Raw genomic sequence first — 19,373 nt, forward strand, 5'->3', positions numbered from 1 at the left:
TTTTCAGCCCAATTGGATAACTTTTTTTCTGGGGAGCTGGCACACTTGAAAAATTCTGCCCCATGCTCATTTACGTAAATCAATATGGCTAATTTCGGAAAATTATAAAATAAAAAAGTTTAGAATAATTACGTGAAAAAAAATTTTTTGCAAGCAATAAGGATAGTATTTTATTGCAAAAATTAAACAAATGTAACAAATCCAAGCAAATGATAAACAAGGCAAACAGGACACGTCAATGTTTTGTTCTAGTAACATATGGCTCGCACACAGTTGTCACGCGACCAAATATTCTTTAGTTTAGACCGAATGGGCTCCGTCTAGGGTTGAAGCGCCTGCTCTAGCTTACATTTTGAGTTCACACGGGCACTCATGCGATTTCATGACTCGAGTTTGACTCACTCAATGGAATATGTTACTTTTTACGTGTTCCTATCTTCCCCATCTTGAAAAAAATCAGTTCACATTTATATGATTACGTATTTTGTTACGCACCTAGTATTTCCTTTGGTTACTCTCATTTACAAAGTCAGGCACTTATTATGACAAAAGCGAATTTACACAAATTTTGAAGTGATCCGGGTGGCCTATTTCATCTTCTCTTGTTTAATAGCTGATTCCTATGTACAAATTTCCCTGAAAATCGGCGAAGTGGCCCTCGTGTACTACTTGTTTTTCTTTCAAGGCAAGCGTATTTCAACCAACAATTTAAGGGAATAGGTATTTGATGGACACTAATCTTATGTGAGCATTTCGATTTCTGCGCTCGTCACCTTTGTATTAACATTCAACTGCTTCACAGAATTGTAGCGCCTAAAAGAGAAAAACTGGAATCTGCATTAGAGTCTTTGCGACAAAAAGAATCCGCATTGGCTGAGGCAAAGGCTCAGTTGCAAAAATTACGTGAAGAATTAGACGTCTTACAACAAACTTATGATCAAAAAATGAAGGAAAAAGAAGATCTCATCACTCAGGTACTATTTTTCACGCTGTTTCACTCGGACAAAAATTGATTTTTTTTTAAATATCTGATAAGTAGATTTGACATTCTTTATACAAGTATGCGTTGCATAAGCACAATATTTTGAAAATATCGACCTGGAATTTTTAGGCTGAGTTGCTGAAATTAAAACTGGAACGGGCCGCTATGCTGGTGGATGGTCTCTCTGGAGAACGTATCCGATGGCAGGAAACAGTGCTCATTCTGGAAAAATTATTTGATCGGCTTCCTGGCGATTGCCTCATATCAACGGCATTCATATCATATTTAGGGCCATTTGTTTCTAATTATCGAGAAGATCTAGTTGGCATGTGGATGGAAGAGGTAAATTTTAAACTACTGTTTTCTAAGTTATGACATTGACGTTTCACAGAGCTGACGGTTTGATCATTTTGTCGTAAAAAACTTTGCGCGTTCAAAAACTCCGCTCCTCTAATCACGAGTTACGAGCTATTTAAAAAAAGCACATGAAAACATGTAGTGTGAGTTATTACGCACTCGTTATGAAACTCATTTCCAAAACTACCGTACTTTTCGTAGGTTGGCGATTTGATGCTACTTTTTAGTCGGGTCAACAAGCACCGTTTCACGAATTTCCACTACAATTATTTTAAAATTACAGTTGAGGTGTCATTCAATTTTGAAATGGCATCTGAAAACTTCTCGGAAAAATTCAAGATGGGGAATGAAAAACTGTAAAAGTTATAAACAATTGAGTCGAAAGAAAGGATTTTACTTTTCGTGAATATCTCAAAACCTTTTGCAGATATCGCAAATCTAAAAGATTCCTAAAGAGCAGGAAACCACCAATATTCATAATTTTAATTTATGGGTGAAAATAATGCTGAAAATGGGCACTCATGTTTACAAAAAAAAAAAATTTAATCGATTAAATATGAATATTAACCCCTTGGGTACGGATTTATTTGTGAAAATATTTGCATGTGGAACGGATATAATTTTTGGTTTCTCAGACGTCAAATGTACCCAAGAGTTTAATTTTTGGTTTGACTTCTTAAACACGTCATCCGCTCCTAGGGGAAAAAAGTGAACGTGTAGAACGAAAAAAGTGACGTGTCTCAGACATCAAATGTACCCAAGGGGTGAAGGAATAAAAAGATTCAGGTACCATTCAGTTACAGGAGTGAACAATAATCCGTAAAAAAAATTGTTCCAATTTTTTAATTACTTATAGTTTTGTTAAACAAGTAATTTTTACAATTTGTGAATCAACATAAAAACCCTGAAATTTTGCAATTAAAAATCTGAGATTTTTTTCCAACCTCTGGAATCCATTCTTCACAGGTTTCGAAAGAGATCTCCGTTCGAAAAATTTTTTAATCTTGATTTCTCATCTTTCAATCAACAATTGAAGGGTTGAAAAAGTTAAAAAATCAAATGGAGTGTTACGTGCAGACGATGATCTGGAGGATCTCGTCCAGCGTAATCTAAAAAGGAATATATAATCTATTCCCGAGCGGTTAGGAATAGATTATATTTGGGCTTCGCTTGTATAAAGTGTAAACACACCTGCTGTGATGAACGCGCACTATTCTAGGTGATAGGAATTGAGTGGTAAAGGTTTAGACGAATATATGAGAATTCGGGATTGCCCGTTAATAGTTTATAATTTAAAAAGATAGAAAAAACAAACGATATCAATGAGAAAAATACAAATATAAGAGAAAAATTTAGAATAATCTAGCTAGTCGGTCTATGAATTATGAAGAACTAAAGAATTAGGTACTACGTTACAGATTTTAAAAAGAGGTGAGTCAGGAAGTGGCCACCTTGGGTAACGCGAGGGTGAGTCTTAGAACACACCACCGATTCCCCGAGCCATACTGTCGAAAAGAATCCTGAGTCTCCAAATTTAGTCGTAACTTGTTGAAAGGCCCCTTCCGATTGGCTGGTTCTTGCGATGGGGTGCACCGTTCGGTTACCGCAAGGCTGGGATCTCGTTTATTCGACTGCCGTGATGGTGTGGGTTGATCCAGAATTACCACTAGATTTTTTCGGTGGTGGGGTGTCTTTCCTGTCGAGTCGCCGTCGCGCCCGTGACAATGCACTTCCTGACATGACTGACCTAGTCAGTACGAGGAAGCGGACGTCGCAGGAATGCGCCAGGCCAGCAGCTTGACGTTTGGCGCGTGTACCGTGTCTTGAAGGCCGTTCGTAACAGGAGCATAAAAATAGTTTTTTTTTCAAATGTTTCGATTGTCTTAATCTATAATCACTGAAAACTATGTAAGAATATTTTTTTTCTAAATTTTTTACTAGGATTGTTCGAAAATTCGTTATAAAGTAATGCATTGTTTAGGACATCGTCAAAAATTTGTTTTTTGAAGTCTGATCATCGATAAAAATAATGATTCTTAAGAAAGACGTCATTTCTTTAAAAAAAAATGTCTATTGCTTACAAACGCATTTTTTAATGAACAATTTTTTCTCGCTGTTGAAAATTAAGGGATTATTCTGTTTCTAAATTTCAAGACAGTCGGTTTTTTGCATTATCCGATGGTACAAACAGTTATAAACATGCTGTTAAATTTTTCTGGCAAAATTTTAATAATTTCGGCCGCTACAGCCTTACTTGAAAAAAAGTGATTCGAGCACCCGCGTGGGGTCTAGCTCGGGCGACCCGCGCCAGGTACCCCGTCTCCCGCCGCTCGTCCGTTATTTCTTTTGTCCTATTCCTTCCTGCTGGATTGATTCTAAACCTCTTTGCTAATAAATTTGGCTGGACGCTTGTACACGTTAGTACGTTTTCTACATCCAGTATGAACAGACCGGTGCAAGAAATGTCGGAAAATTTTATATGACCGCAGGTTTCAAGGGAACAAATCGACATTTCATCGAAAACTATACTGAGTTCACCAGTACTTTTGCGGCAAAACTAGTAAATAAAGATCCGGTCTTCGAGGTGAAAATCGACCAAATTTTAGCTATATTTTAATTGAATTTTGTTCAGCTTTCGGCGCTCTTCAACAGTTGCTCAAGTGCAAAAAGTGTCATGGTGCCATAAAATTTTACAAAAAAATAATTTGTCGATTATGTTTCAGATTTTCTGTTGACTGTTTGTGTTCAGATCTGGCCGAGATAAATTCTTGCCCGCTGATAAATATAATTCATTTGAAATCAAACCTTGATTCGGTTTCGTAATACGAATACTCGGCATCGGTATATGAGGGATTCTCCACGAAACCGGCCACTTTTTTTTCGACCATCTCAGATCTACCCATAATTGGGTATATGAAAGTACTACTAAAAGGCACTCTCCGTGGTTTTTTCAGATTTTTAAATTCATTATTTTGGAAAATGCCATTTTTTTCAAATTAATATATCTCGGAAACTTGAAGTAACTGAAAAAAAATGTCTCCACATAAAAGTTGTATTTTTGTGTAAGATTTCAAGCAGATGACTTGAAATAATTTTCACGTTCCGGTAACGCTGATTTTTTACCCATAAAATTGGAAATTATTTTTTTAATCAAAAAAGGCCACTTTTTTTTTGGCTGAAAAAATTACTATTCATATACTCAATTATGGGGAAGATCTGAGATGGTCGAAAAAAAAGTGGCCGGTTTCGTGGAGAATCCCTCATATATGGAATCAGAAATTTTATCAGTTTGATGGTCTCGACTTCGACTTTTGAATCGCTTAAAAAAATTTTTTTCAAGTATGAGCGAATGGTCTTGTGTGCACGGTCGTTACATCGCCCGTTTTCAGCACTATTTTCACCTCCGAATTAAAATGATGAATATTGGTGGTAGAGTTCCGGGAGTTAGGATATTTTTTCAGAAAATTTTCTCCTCGTTATGAATCTGTTTTTACATGTTCCATATCTGCAATACTTTTTGAGATATTTCACGAAAAACGAAATCTTTTTTTTTTCACCCAATTGTTTATAACTTTTGCAATTTTTTGTTCCCAATCTTGATTTTTTTCAAAACGTTTCTAGATGCCATTCCAAATCGAATGACACCTCAACCATAATTTCAGGAGAATTGTTACTGGAATACGTGAAAAAGGTGCTCGTTAACTGGACTATTTTGGCATTTGCATGATACACTATCACCATAAATTTTCGAACAGCTCTTTAGCCAACACTTTAATGCTACTGTTGCCGAAGGGTTCCTGCACCTGACACGACCTACTCTGCAGCATTTCTGATGAAAAATTGAAGTCCGGAAATAACTAAGTAATCATTAAACGACTCGCTAATACGATACGTCGAGAAATGCAAGTAGTAAATTCACAATATTACGGTTTATCAGTCTTCTTGTTCATTTGTTCTTGTCCTTTGATCGTATGGGCCACTATAAGAAGAAACCAAGCAGCCAGAGTTGGCAGCGATAAGAGCTAGCCGAGGTATAAATAGGGTGTCAGGGTCCCAAGGTAAGAATAGTATATTGTGTGACATGTGCAGAAAGTGGCCGATTTCCCACAAGTGTGAATTTTACAGCGTCAGCTGCAAAGGCAAGTGATGCGTTCATACGAATATGAGTGCGTGGCAGAAGTCAGAAGTAAGTACTGCATTCGCACGAGTATTGATATAAACGCAGCAAGAGTCAAGGCGAGCGTTCTAAACACACAAGTCGTAGTGAAAAAGCAACGAATGCAATATAATCATTTGAAGGGAGTGGATCTAGAGAAACTCAAAAGGTCCAAAAGCAAGGGCACAGCTTTATGAAACCTAACCTTAGCGCGCAAACTTTAGGTTGAACACCATCCAATGATATCATTAGCGGGGCGTGAAATCCATGCGTAAAATTAATACCACGGAGTTATCAGACTGAGCCCTAGAGACTAGAACCCCTATAACTGGGGACTTCAGTGAAATTGTCAATTGTTTTGCGCTATCTATTCTTCATATCAAACAAAGTATAAACGAAAAATACCATCCAAAATCCTTGACTATTAGCAGTACGCGATAAACAAAAAATTTCAGCCTTTTGCGATAGAAAAATTTGAACAAATAATATTGTAAAGTATTTCTTTGTAGAACTAGTATGGGGCTGCAAGTAAAAACTAAAGAATCGACACTTTTCTTGAAATTCTCATTCAATACCTAATTACGTTATTACGTCGAAATCATCGCACTGCATCTGATCCACTACGTGTAATTTCATAGGTCATAGAGATGGAAATTCCCCATTCTTCTACGTTGGATATTAAAGATTTTCTTACTGATCCCACAACGATTCGAGAGTGGAATATTCAAGGGCTGCCGTCTGATGACTTCAGTACTGAGAACGGGATTATAATTACCAAAGGTGGACGTTGGCCTCTTGTCATTGACCCACAAAGTCAAGCAGTCAAATGGATCAAGAATATGGAATCAAGAAATGTATGGTTTTACAGATCTCTACAACTATCAAAGGGCGCTACAAAGTGCCCATAGTCAATTCCTTTTCAACTCATGGTTTTAGTACAAATTGACTAGGGCTTCAACCGGCTGAAGCAAAAATATGCCATAGTTATCTGGCACCAAGAATAGTAAATGACAATACAAGTGTGTAAAGTGCAAAAGTCACGGACGCACACACGTATTGTGTACTATTTTTCTAACTCTGTGTCCGAAATTCAGTGTGCAACGTAAAGCCTCCGCTGCATATTATGCGCAATGTAGGTAATGAGCACACTGCGCATCAATAAAGTGTGTGAATCGAACATTCCACACACCATCACATGAGAAATCGTCTTTTGCATACTGAGTTGGAGAAATCAATTTTAAAACATTGGCATGCGTCTATACACCAATTATTTCTCCATAAAATTTTCAGACGTTATCAAGTAGTAGCGTGGTGCAGCAGGTGAGGACCCAGTCCGGTCGGCGCGAGAACGTCAATTCAAGTCTCACTGCGCGTATTAGTTGTATTAACCCTAAATCATTCGAATTATTATGAATATGTAAAAATAATACAACGGGAAACAGTGTTCAAGGAATAATGTCAACAGAAAACGCAGCGGTGCTTGATTTTTTGATTGCTCGTGTAAAAAAATTTCTTTGGTCAGAGTATTTTTTATTTTATTACTGCTGAATGATTATTGTTTCAGGTACATGTGCTGTTAATAAATTCTCAAAACTTGATCGTAGTGCTGGACATACGACGATACCAGACGAGACTTTGCAGAGTTTTGGTCTCGATAACATTTGAATTTTCGCATCTTGTTTGGGTCTGTTAAGTTTCGTTTTGTTTTTAACCGCGGTCTCGGAAAAAAACTTTCTTTCCGGTCTTATTGGGTTATTTAATCACTTCGAATCATACGAGTATTACCCTGTACAAATTGCGAATTTTCGAAATATGTGGCAATCATCGGTATAAAAGAGTTTCAAATAAAAATTTCAGACTCTTTTATATTGCAGTAGAGTTCAACTCTTTAAAGTGAAACTCCTTGTGGGACGCTATAAAAAAACAAACGACATCGGGAACGAATCGGTAGATGTGACGTCATCACATTACAATCTAGTAACGCAAATGTGACACTATAGTAGCAATACAAGGGGGATTCTGCGCCACGCATCCTACTTTACCGGCAAAGCACCCTCCCCCCGCCGCCGCCCAGCCCGGACGCAAACCCATTAAGGTTATGCCCACTCCGGCGAGCCGTCAGCGTTCTGCGTTACCATCACTTTGAGTTTTATCGGTAAGGGGTTATCATCGTTTTGATCCTTGTCGGTAAGAAATCCCCTAGATTGGTGTGCCGGTCGGTAAGAAATCCCCTAGATTGGTGTGCCGGTCGGTAAGAAATCCCCTAGATTGGCGTGCCGGTCGGTAAGAAATTCCCCAGATTGACGTGCCGGTCGGTAAGAAATCATGCCGGTCGGTAAGAAATGCTGTCAGTTATCATAGGGGTCTTACCCTTACCATGCTTATCGAGCGTGATCAAGTGACTGCATTACCGAGCGCAACCGCGACCCTCAACCGTTCAACGCCGAACCCTCGCACGTTGAGCTTCTGGAAGGTTCCATGAGTCAGCTTCTGGAAGATTCTTCCTCCGACGACCGAGAGGTTTCGAGGCGGAAGTGCAACGTTGGGAGACTTATGCAATGACTCCGACAAGTTTCGACTTGACGTCGAGCGGCCCGAGGTCAAAGGATTTCGGTGCGACGTTGAACGTGACGACCCTGAACGAATTCTCGGAATTTTAGGCTGACAAACAGTTCTCGGAATCGGTCAACGAGTTTCGACTTGACGTCGAGCGGCCCGCGGTCAAAGGATTTCGGTGCGACGTTGAATTCTGGAAGGTTCCGGAGCCGTAAGAAAGATAACCTGCGACCCTGAACCGATTCTCGGAATCTTAGGCAGACAAACAATTCTCGGAATAGTCCGACGAGTCGCGACTTGACGTCGAGAGGCCTGCTTCCATCGGTTTTCGGCGCGTCGTTGAATTCTGGAAGGTTCTGAGCGCTTGGTGGGAGAAATATGGTATAAAAGCCTGAATTTCAGAACGTTATTCTCACAACGATTCTTCAGCTCTCATGAAGCGAACCTCCGACAAAGCACAACTACGCCGGCGAATTGATCTGTTCCTAAAAAATCTTGAAGACTTGAAAAAAATTGTTCATCAAAAATCTGAACTTAACAAAGTGACAAAGAAGTTGAAAAGTTTGGAATTGTGAAAAAATTAACACCAACAATGGATTCCACAAAATTGAACCAAATTGGCAAACTGCAAGAATTCCTACCAACGAGGAAGCTATCCGACGTGGAAGTTTTAAAAAATTACCGAATCACAAGTGTCAGGAGGGTACAGACTCGATTTGGTCAACGGGTGGTCGTCGATGTGGATGCGACGTTCAGCGTCTTTCTCCCGGCACGCATGGCGAAGGTACTCTGCGAGGACGACGGTCTGATGCAGAACTTGGTGCAGGCTGTCGAGGAGGATCGCTTGCTGCTGAAGTATCTGGGCGGTCAATATAACCCGGTGGAATTCACCGATGCGTCTACTCTCGAATAAGTTTGCACTTATTTTAAGTTTTATCGAATCAATTAGAATAGCACTAATTAACTTTTGAAAAAAAATGTTGTATAAATTTTCAAAAACTGTGTTTTATTATTATCAAATGAAGAATATAGTTATTTAAAAAAATACAAATTTTTTTTTTAACGTATATGGATACGTCCAGTTTTTTTCTTACATGTCTCTGAAACACACAAACAAAAATAGTGTAACTTTAGAAATCTAATGCGTACCTAGAATTCTTTTATAATTGTTATTGTGAAAAATAAAGAGAGGAAATAATTTTCGTCAGTGTCGCGAAACTGTTGTATTACCTTATCCTTCATAAGAATAATTGATTTAGGAAAAAATTCTATTAACCAAAGAATGAATATTTCGTTCCTGAAGCATGTCAAAAATTTTTTTTTTTTTACTTTAAGAAAATCCTAATGAAGATGAAGATACAGGGAAAAAAAAAATATATATATATGTATAGAACTTCGTCTTACACTTTCCGAAACCAACAGGTCCCGTCATCTTTTCTATCGAGTAATGTCAGGATTCCCGCCTGATACAGATATATGTCATTTTCAGCGTTGGCTGCTGCCATGGCTAATTCGATAGCCTCCATTAAAACGTTGACAGGGAGGGCCGCCGTCCACTCTCGCGGTACATACACCTTTTCGCTAATTCTCACAAACTCCATTTTTGAAACCAAAAAAAAAAAAATGAGCACACACGTCTGAAGTCTTGAATGTTTTGTCACAGAACGTTTGAAAAAATTGTGATATTCTGACACAACTCACCAATTGAGATTACGATTGTTGTTGTTGTTTGTGACTGGAAAAAACTGAAAAAAGGCACACACGCTAAATTATTTCTCTTTGTTCAAGTAAAAATCCAAATTTGTTGCACAATAAAACGTTGAACACTTTATAACTGCATTGATTTCGATCACCCACCTTGACACTTTGACAGTTCGACTGCGAATGATTTCATCAGGCTTATGGAGCACCCCACTCTTCGTGCAGCTTCTTCAAGTGTTTAGGTTCACAATTAAACCTATACGAAATCTCGAAGTGGTCGACACTTGTCGGTTATGTTTGTAAATTACCGCTGTCTTACTCTGCTCTACTGAACTAATGCAGAGGTCTCGAAATCGTGAACCTGACACCGCTGGCAAAGTAAAAACATCCCCATCGCGCGCTCAGAGAACGATATCTACTAATACTATTGCACTACCACAGCTCTGTCTCGTACATGAAGCGTGTGAAACTTCATCGTCGAGTTTCAAGAACTGTCTTACCATCTTACACGAGCAGCAGATCCGCTCGAAAAGATCTCAAAATTTTCGTTAAAGAATATTGTTCGCTCAAGTTCGATGATATGTGTGAGTCACGATGTACCATAAAAGGGACCGCGTCGGCGTAGAGCAATCATTACGATGCAAGCTTTGCAACGATAACTCTTGTCAAGTGTGCGATTGAAGAAGAAACAAACATGGATTCCGAAAAGTGCTTGAAATTGATAAAAATCACGGAGACGGCATTCAAGATTTTGAGCGAGAAATCTTCACCGGCCGAGGTTCAGAAATGGATGCCATTTGGAACCCAAAATACAAGGCTTCTGAACAAAATTTTACGGAAGAACGCCTCGACGATCGGGGAGAAGACACGGATTTTGACAACGATCGGAATATTAAAATCGTTGACTGCAAAATTCAAAAAGTTTCGAAAAGTAGGCGACGGATTACAAAGCCGACGGTGGAGCGATCGAGTACAATGGGAAGATTTGGAGACGGCGTTCCAGAGTCGAATTAGAACGGGTGCTGTAATCAATCTGCAACACAAGGATTTGGGTGTGTTTTTGAAAGATGCCAAACACCTGGTCGTTGCAAGACTCAAGAACATGCTACGTAAGACGGGAAGTTTGAAAGCCAACTGTGTTTTATCGTGTAAATTTAGTGTTACAAAGAACGCTGAAATTGTGGAAGACATTAAATTTTTTAACACCAAAAATCACGTTATCCTCCAACCAACGGACATACATGGGTGGTTCGAAGAAAATGTCAAGCAAAAAGTGATGACTAAGGTGGAAGACTTCCAAGAAAAAGACTCAGGCTGGTCTTTGACTGAGATTATCAATTTAACCGTAAACATTAATAAGTACGTACCACTACAAGGAGGTGTATTCACATATACACCACTACCCGAAGATATTCAAGATTAGAAGGCCGTTGTCAACATCCGTAACAGCAACTCATATTGCTTTCTATGGTCGGTCACCGCAGCCCTCTTTCCAGCCAACAATAGCCATCCCGACAGAGTCAGCTCTTACCCACATTTCAGCTCAGTGCTACGGTACGATGGTTCGAATTCTCCAATGTCCTTAGATCAAATTCCAAAATTTTAAAAACTCAACGATCTTCCGATTAACGTCTACAGTATCGATTATACTGACAAAAAACGAATGAACAGTGAAATTGTACCCGTTTATTTAAGTCGAAGCAAGTCTGATAAACCTGTAATTCATCTTTCGATGTTGGAGACTGGAATTGACAATGATGATAATGATGATGATGGTATGGAAAATTACACAAAGAACAGAAGAATACACCATTTTGCATGTATTCGAAATTAATCACGATTAACACGATCTCAAATTTCTGGTCACCGTGCTCGTACTTGGTTATGCGATAGGTGTCTGTCACACTTTCAATCTGAAAGATGTTTGTTAAAGCACAATGTAGATTGCCTGAACTTGAACAAAACCAAAGTTATTTTACCGACAGAAGAGGACAAGATGCTTAAATTCAAAAATTTCAAACATAAAGAAACTGTTCTATTCTGCATTCACGCAGATCTAGAATGTTTACTGCAACCCACTCTTAAAAGTCTTGGGGAAAACAGAACAATTTCCCAGAAGCATACGCCGTACAGTATAGCCTATTATCTACATTGTGCGTTTAATGATTCAATTTCAAAATTCGAAATTAATCGTGGGGAGACTTGCATTCAATGGTTTGTGACTGAGTTAGAGAAATTGGCACATTCGTTAGAAACTTATTTCAAAACTGTTGTACCAATGGAACCGCTTAATTTCCATCAAATCAACAAACTTCATTCGGCAACAGTGTGTCACATCTGTGAAAAACCGTTTACGCTCGAAGACGTCAAACATCGTGATCACTGCCATTTCACTGGAAAGTATCGTGGTGCTGCTCATCGAGGCTGCAACCTGAATTATCAAAACTCACATACAATTCCTGTGATATTCCACAATCTATCGGGTTATGATTCCCATTTTCTAATCGAAGCGTTGGCTACATCGTTCGAGGGCACAATCCAGCTTCGACCCGTAAACAAAAGAAAAGTACATTTCTTTTACAAAATATGTCAAGGGAACAGATGTAAAGTTTAGATTCATAGACTCGTTCCGCTTCATGCCCAGTAGTCTTGAGAAGTTAGCAACGTATCTGGGTGATGATCAAAAATCAATTACACGAAAGTTTTGCCATAATTGAGATAAATTTCAGTTATTGACTAGAAAAGGTGTTTTGCCGTATGAGTATATCGATAATTGGGAGAAGCTTGAGTACAGACAATTACCGACCGAACCACAATTTTATTCAAAATTAAACGATCGGGATATATCAGACGACGACTATGCACTATTGCACATGCATGTGAAGTTTGGCAAACTTTTAACGTTCAAACTTTGGGAGAGTATTCAGATTTATATCTTCAAACAGACGTATTCTTACTAGCTGACGTTTTTCAAAATTTTTGACAGAATTGTTGGACAACTTACAAACTGGACCCATTACATTACTACACAGCGCCCGGTCTGTCGTTTGATGCAATGTTAAAGTGGCATCGAGCTCGAGCTTCTCACTGATATAGATATGATTATGTTTATAGAAGAAGGTATCCGAGGTGGTGTGTCGCAGTGTTCGAACAGATACGCAAATGCCAACAACAGATATATGGGAGAGGCATTCGATCCACAAGTCGAAGAATCTTATCTCATGTACTTCGATGTTAACAATTTGTACGGTGCTGCTATGAGCTTTGCTCTGCCATACAGTTCCTTCGAATGGGTATCAGACTTCAGACAATGCGACGTTCTTACCATCTCGGACGATGCGGAGTTCGGTTACATATTAGAGGTAGATTTAGAATATCCTGCGGAACTGCATGAAATGCATAAAGATTTACCACTGTGTCCGGAGCACTACATACCTCCGATCTCGAGTACTAAGCAACCGAAATTCACGACCACGCTACTTCCCAAACAAAACTATGTTATTCATTACCGTGTTTTGAAACAATGCTTACAATTAGGTCTGAAGTTGGTTAAAATTTACAAAGTTCTCAAATTCCGGCAAACGCCATAGCTGAAAAATCACATAGATTTGAATACTGATTTACGGAAAAAATCGAACAACGAATTTGAAAAAAACTTTTATAAATTAATGAACAACGCAGTTTTCGGTAAAACAATAGGAAATGTTAGGAAGTATAGAGATGTCAGGCTGATCACGAAATGGGACGGAGAATACGGTGCTCGAGCTACTGTAGCTAAACCAAATTTCCATAGCTGCACCATTTTTGATGAAGATATGGTAATAGTCGAATTGAAGAAAACGAAAGTCAAACTAAACAAACCTTTGTATGCAGGTTTCTCCATCCTGGATCTTTCGAAAACTTATATCTACGATTTTCACTATAATTATATTAAGAATAAATTTGGCAACCAAGCAAAATTAATGTACACTGATACAGATAGTTTAGTATATCACATCACCGTCCCCGACGTATACCAGTGTATGAAAGTGGACTTGCATAAATTCGACACATCTGATTACTCAGTCGATAACGCTTACGGAATGCCTTCAGCAAATAAAAAAGTCCTCGGCTTGATGGAGGATGAAAACAACGGTCGAATAATGTTAGAATTTGTAGGATTAAGAGCAAAGTTATATTCATTCAGGGTCTTAGGAGATAAGACCGACAAAAAACGTGCTAAAGGGGTTAAGGGATCAACGTTGAGAACAATAACTTTCAATGATTTTTTGGAATGTGTTTTTCAACATGAGAATTTGATTAAAAGTCAGAATTTATTCTTGAGTCAAAAGCATAAGGTTTATACTGTGAAACAAAAGAAGGTGGCACTGAGCTGGAATGACGACAAGCGGATCGTGTTTCACAACACGACCGACACGCTTCCGTGGGGCTATAAGCCTCGGCCTTAGCGTATACGTTTGAGCTTTGTAATGACCGTGTCGTAATCTATAGGTTATGAAATATAATTGTACGACACTGTATATAATTATATAAGATGTAAAATGAAGACACATGCCTATTTGCAATAGAATCTCATTTATTCAATAATGATGTTACACGTCAGATTCATTTATCCAACTGTTGTGTGTACTGTCAAAACCTAACCATTTGACATATAATTTCTTTCCACGCTTTTTGAGAACCTTCTTCACGAGATAGATGTCCGGATGTTCAACCTTGAGGAACTCCTGTTCGTAGAAACCGCCAGCGATGGGTTGATTTTGATAGTCTTTGAGCTTGTACGTGAGGGGATGAGTATTTTCCACTCGGCTTATCGTGAATATTTCAGTCGTCCAATTGGGAGTATAACCTTTCTCGAAGACGTTTTTGAATTTGCTGATTCGGACTTTGTCGCCAGTTCTGAACTTTGTCGGTTTGGTAGGTATCGCTCGAAGCCCTCCGTACGCCTGACGTAATGATTGCCTCTCGTTCGCAACCGTGACGTCCGATGGTTTCATTCGTATGGTTCGGTGTTTGGTGTTGTTGTAAGCCAATACCTAATCAGATAAGATGTCGAGCCACTTGTAGCTTCCTTGCATGCTAGACTGTGTCCATATTTTGCTTTTCAGCGTACGATTGAAAAGTTCACACATCGAAGCCTTCAAATTACTGTACGTGGAGTGTTTGACTTCATAGCGTGTCATAAGAGATCCGAATTTTGAGCTGTAAAATTTGGTTCCCCTGTCGACGTGTAATTTTTCCGGTACACGTCCTTGAACGAGTACAGACTCCATCGCCTTTGTAACATCATCCCCGAACTTGCTCTTTATCGGTACAGCCCACGCATAGTTTGAAAAAATATCAATGACTGTGAGCATGTACTTGTAGCCTTTGTTTTGTCCAACGTACGAAATCATATCAACAAGATCCGCCTGCCAGGTCTCGTCGATACCGCGCACATCTACACGGCGACGTTGGTAATTCCGACGTGCAGGCTTATCCAGTTCCGTCACCATCGCTAGCTTTTCCCCGTTCATCTTCCAATGCTCTCAGTCTGGTGTTCAATTTGGAAATAATTTCAGCGTTTCGAATCGGCAGGTCTCTGCCTGTTCCAAACTCTGTAAAGAAGGTGTCCAAGGCTTTCCATGTGGTGGTGTCCAATGCTTTAATCGTTTGATCAAGATTGTCGAGTTGTTTTTGCAGTAACTGGAATTTACGATGAAAGATTTTCAAAGTTACAGCATTGTTTGCCTCCACGGGGTCGGCTATATTGCATAGTCTTTTGTTGCGTATATCGTAGTGCCCGTCCGCTGTTACGTGAAATCCGACACCCGGAGGACCTCGAGTGCTCGCAGCTGTGTTTTTGTTCAGATGACGTCCAAACACGTCGACGCTCATCTCGTGAATGATTGCAGAAACGGCGTGAGTTGATTATTAAATGATTCTAGCTTCCCGCAATTCTTCGAGAATCGACATAATTTCGTTGTGTGACTTGTATTCCCAGCCGCTTGAGATGCCGTAAGCAAACGAAGACGTTCCACCAACTCGTTTGCGTCGTCCCAGAAAATATAATCTGTTTTAACACCCTGTCGTGTAACCCAAGCCTGAGCTAGCAAAACACCTTTGCCCGTACGCTTCGATGACGATGGTGATGATGTATTGATGTTAAGCAGCTCTGCAATTAGGTGCTTGAATTTGGCGCTGGGGGTGTTTCGGATAGGCTCGGTGGCGCTGTAATACTTTCTGTGAACATTTGTTGCGAGAAGGATGTTCTTGTAATTATTTTCGTCGTTGGGGGTAACGTAAACGCTGTTCGGCATCTTCTTGAACAACAACTCCAGCAAACCTTGAGTTTTCGGGTAGACTGTACTTCCTATGCGAATCGAATTGCGCTCGAAGCTTATCGGTGAGTCACCAACCATCAGCCCGGCGGTAGAAAAGTTACGTACCCCGTATAAAGTATCCAGCTCGTTCTGTCTGTTTTTATCCTCGAGCGTTCTAAGATATTCATTTTCTAATCCTGCAGATGATTCTGTGATTGTTTGATCCTCTTCCTCTGCAGTTGCGAAAAAATCTTCAGCTTCAGTTTCCATTTCGTTCTTCGGTTCATCCGTCGTTTCAGTTTTGATTTCTTCCTTCACCTCCTGCTTTACAGGTTTCGTGTCTCGAGAGACGTTGACTAATTCCTGCAGCGGGGTTACCACAGGTTTGAAGACATCCTTCATTGTTTCCTGCAGCGACTCTTTTCCCGTCTTGAGGATTTTATGCTTCCGTCGAATTGCATTACTCGCTTGAGCAATACGCCGCAAAACTTCTTTTTCCTTCCGAATTTTCTGCATGTTGACACAACCAGCTCAGCAACGCTACTGTTTCGTTTCCCTTGATGACCGTGTACTTTATTCCTTTGTCATGTTTATAAAATTGTCAAATCCCTTCCTATATCGACCGTTGTCGAGCTCTCGATCCTTGTCGATCACGAGGAACCCATATTTGTCACCGTTCCAGCATGCCACACACAAGTCTTTGAACTCTGTGTACGTCATATCGGTGTTTACGTGATCGTTGTATACGCGTCTCAGGTTCATTTCGTCTTGTTTGAATAGGACCAGCAGGTTAGTGTTATCGCGAACGAGATGCTTGGGGATCCGCGCGTACGTCTGACGAGGATAGAAACAGCTACGTCATGATGTCTACCCATGCAAAAGTATGCGCGTACGTTGTCCTGCTTCTCGCACGCTACGTCATCGAATATCATGATTGAGTTAGGTTGCGTCTCGTTCGGTGCGATGACGTGCTCATGCTCGTTGAAGGGGAAGTATTCAACACCGTCGACGCTTTCAAGCACTTGACTGAGAAACTTGTATTCCGGTTGATTCAGAGATTTTGAGTAAACGTACAGGTTTTCAAACCTCAAACCGTTCGGATGCGTTATAAGTGAGAACAATGCGTTGGTTTTGCCACAGTTAGAAGGTCCACAAAATACCGCACGTACACTACTCGGTCACAGTTCACCGTGGCGTTTTTTCGGTTTTTCATTTTGCTGCGTATATTTGTCAAAGTTTACCACAGGTAGTTTGATCGATTGTGTCTCAAACTTCATCTCGAACGTGACTGCTCGATTTTCTATAAATGCATCGTTTATAAGGACTTTCCCTCAGTCGAAGAGCGAACATGATTGTGCACACACGCGATCGTAAGCGATCCTCGAAAAAACGATCACGTGGGAGAGAATTGGTGAATAGCATCATCAACAAACTCCCGATCGAGCTACATGTTCCCGGTTACCAATACTGCGGTCCTGGTACAAAGTTGACGAAAAGACTCGCGAGAGGCGATCCTGGTATCAATCCTCTCGACGCAGCGTGTAAGGAACACGATATAGCATATTCGAAAAATCGTGAAAATCTCGAGGCTAGAAACGTCGCGGATAAAATATTAGCCAAGAAAGCCTGGAAACGGGTTTCAGCAAAAGACGTAAATTTAAGTGAAAAAGCAACCGCTTGGGCTATAGCGAACACGATGAAGGTAAAAACAAAGTTAGGCATGGGTTGTCGAAAACCCAAGAGCGTTCCCTCGAACAAAATCATACGCACGGCAAAGCAATCCACGATACCGAGCCACAACGCGAAAACAAGCATCAAATCTGCACTGAAAGGTGCTCGAGAAGCTGTGAAAAAAGAAGGTGGTAAACATATCGTGCGATCACCGCGCATTCTACCGATACCCTCAAAAGTAGGTGGATTTCTTTTTTTTTTCATACCAATTTTTGCTGGTCTAAGCGCTACGGGTGCATTAGCGGGGGGTGCTGCAGGTATAGCAAAAGCTGTCAACGATGCGAGCGCGGCTAAACGCGAATTAGAGGAAAGTAAACGGCACAACAAAACAATGGAAGCGATCGCATTGGGTGAAGGTCTCCATCTCAAACCGTACAAGAAAGGTTTTGGTCTTCATCTTTCAAAAAACTAAATGTGACGCTACCACGCCGAGCGTTAACCAATTGGGATTTGTTAAAATATTCAAAATTCATGAAAATTCCGTATTTCCGAGGTATCTTTATGCGAAACGAAATGCCCAAAAACGGACCGCGTGAAAACGAGGCAGCCGTCGTCAATCTTGACGATAAAGACGGTCCTGGGACACACTGGGTTGCTTATAAGAAACGTGGCAACGACGTCATCTATTTGGACAGTTTCGGTCATCTTCAACCTCCGTTGGACCTTGTGCAATATCTCGGTGTTGGTAGCGTGAAATATAACGATGAAAGATATCAAGATTACGGTACGTTCGATTGCGGACACTTGTGTCTGAAATTTCTGAGCGGTGAGCTATATAAACGTCGTACATAATTGAGTGAAGGGAGACTAACACTTGCAGCCATGGATGATTCGTTTATGTTAACGATATTGGGAACGTCTTCGATTTTCGAAGCGCAATATTTTCCCCCGATCGAACTTGCTTCAGACAAAAATTACACTCTTGGTCTCGTTGAATTGTTAACCTTCAATTCCATTGCCAACGTTGACGCTGGCCACAATAAATTGTACATAGGTGATAAGGTAGTCACCATATCTACCGGCAGCTATGAAATTGAGGATATCGAAAAGTATGTTCAAGACACCGTGAAGAATACAGACATTGAAATCAGCATCAAACCTAACAATCATACGTTATGCAGCGAAATCAAATGTAACCACGTCGTGAATTTTGAGCCTAGTAATTCTATAGGTCAGCTCCATGGATTCACACCGCGTGTATTGACGGCTAACCAAACTCACCAATCGGATATGCCTGTAGCTATTCTCAAGGTCAACGCGTTGCGAGTCGAATGTAGCATTACACCGGCCGCCTACGTCAATGAGCGCAAAATTCATACTATTCACGAATTTTTCCCCATCGTTCCACCGGGATATAAGATCGTGGAAGTGCCGTCGCACGTCATTTATCTTCCGATCACCGTAAAGACCATAGATCACATACAGCTTCGGTTAGTAGATCAAGACGGTGACTTGGTTAATTTTCGCGGAGAAGTTATAACTGTGAGACTGCACACCAAATCGCAATTAATTATGGTTATTGTATATAACAGATTACCCAACAAGAGTTATATTAGTAAGGCGGCATGTCCCGATCAAGTCAGTCATC

General features: G+C 40.2%; 1 protein-coding gene across 1 annotated transcript in view; it reads left to right on the forward strand.

The window, feature by feature from the left end:
- Window positions 1-19,373, forward strand: part of LOC124413872 (dynein axonemal heavy chain 2) — a 468,252-nt gene that overhangs the window by 348,300 nt on the left and 100,579 nt on the right. The window contains exons 34-36 of the mRNA XM_046894658.1: window positions 803-974; window positions 1,112-1,324; window positions 6,134-6,349. Coding sequence (XP_046750614.1) covers window positions 803-974; window positions 1,112-1,324; window positions 6,134-6,349 — 601 coding nt within the window. The remainder of the gene's footprint in view (window positions 1-802; window positions 975-1,111; window positions 1,325-6,133; window positions 6,350-19,373) is intronic.

Source organism: Diprion similis, chromosome 13, assembly GCF_021155765.1.
Source record: "Diprion similis isolate iyDipSimi1 chromosome 13, iyDipSimi1.1, whole genome shotgun sequence".
Lineage (NCBI taxonomy): Eukaryota > Metazoa > Arthropoda > Insecta > Hymenoptera > Diprionidae > Diprion > Diprion similis.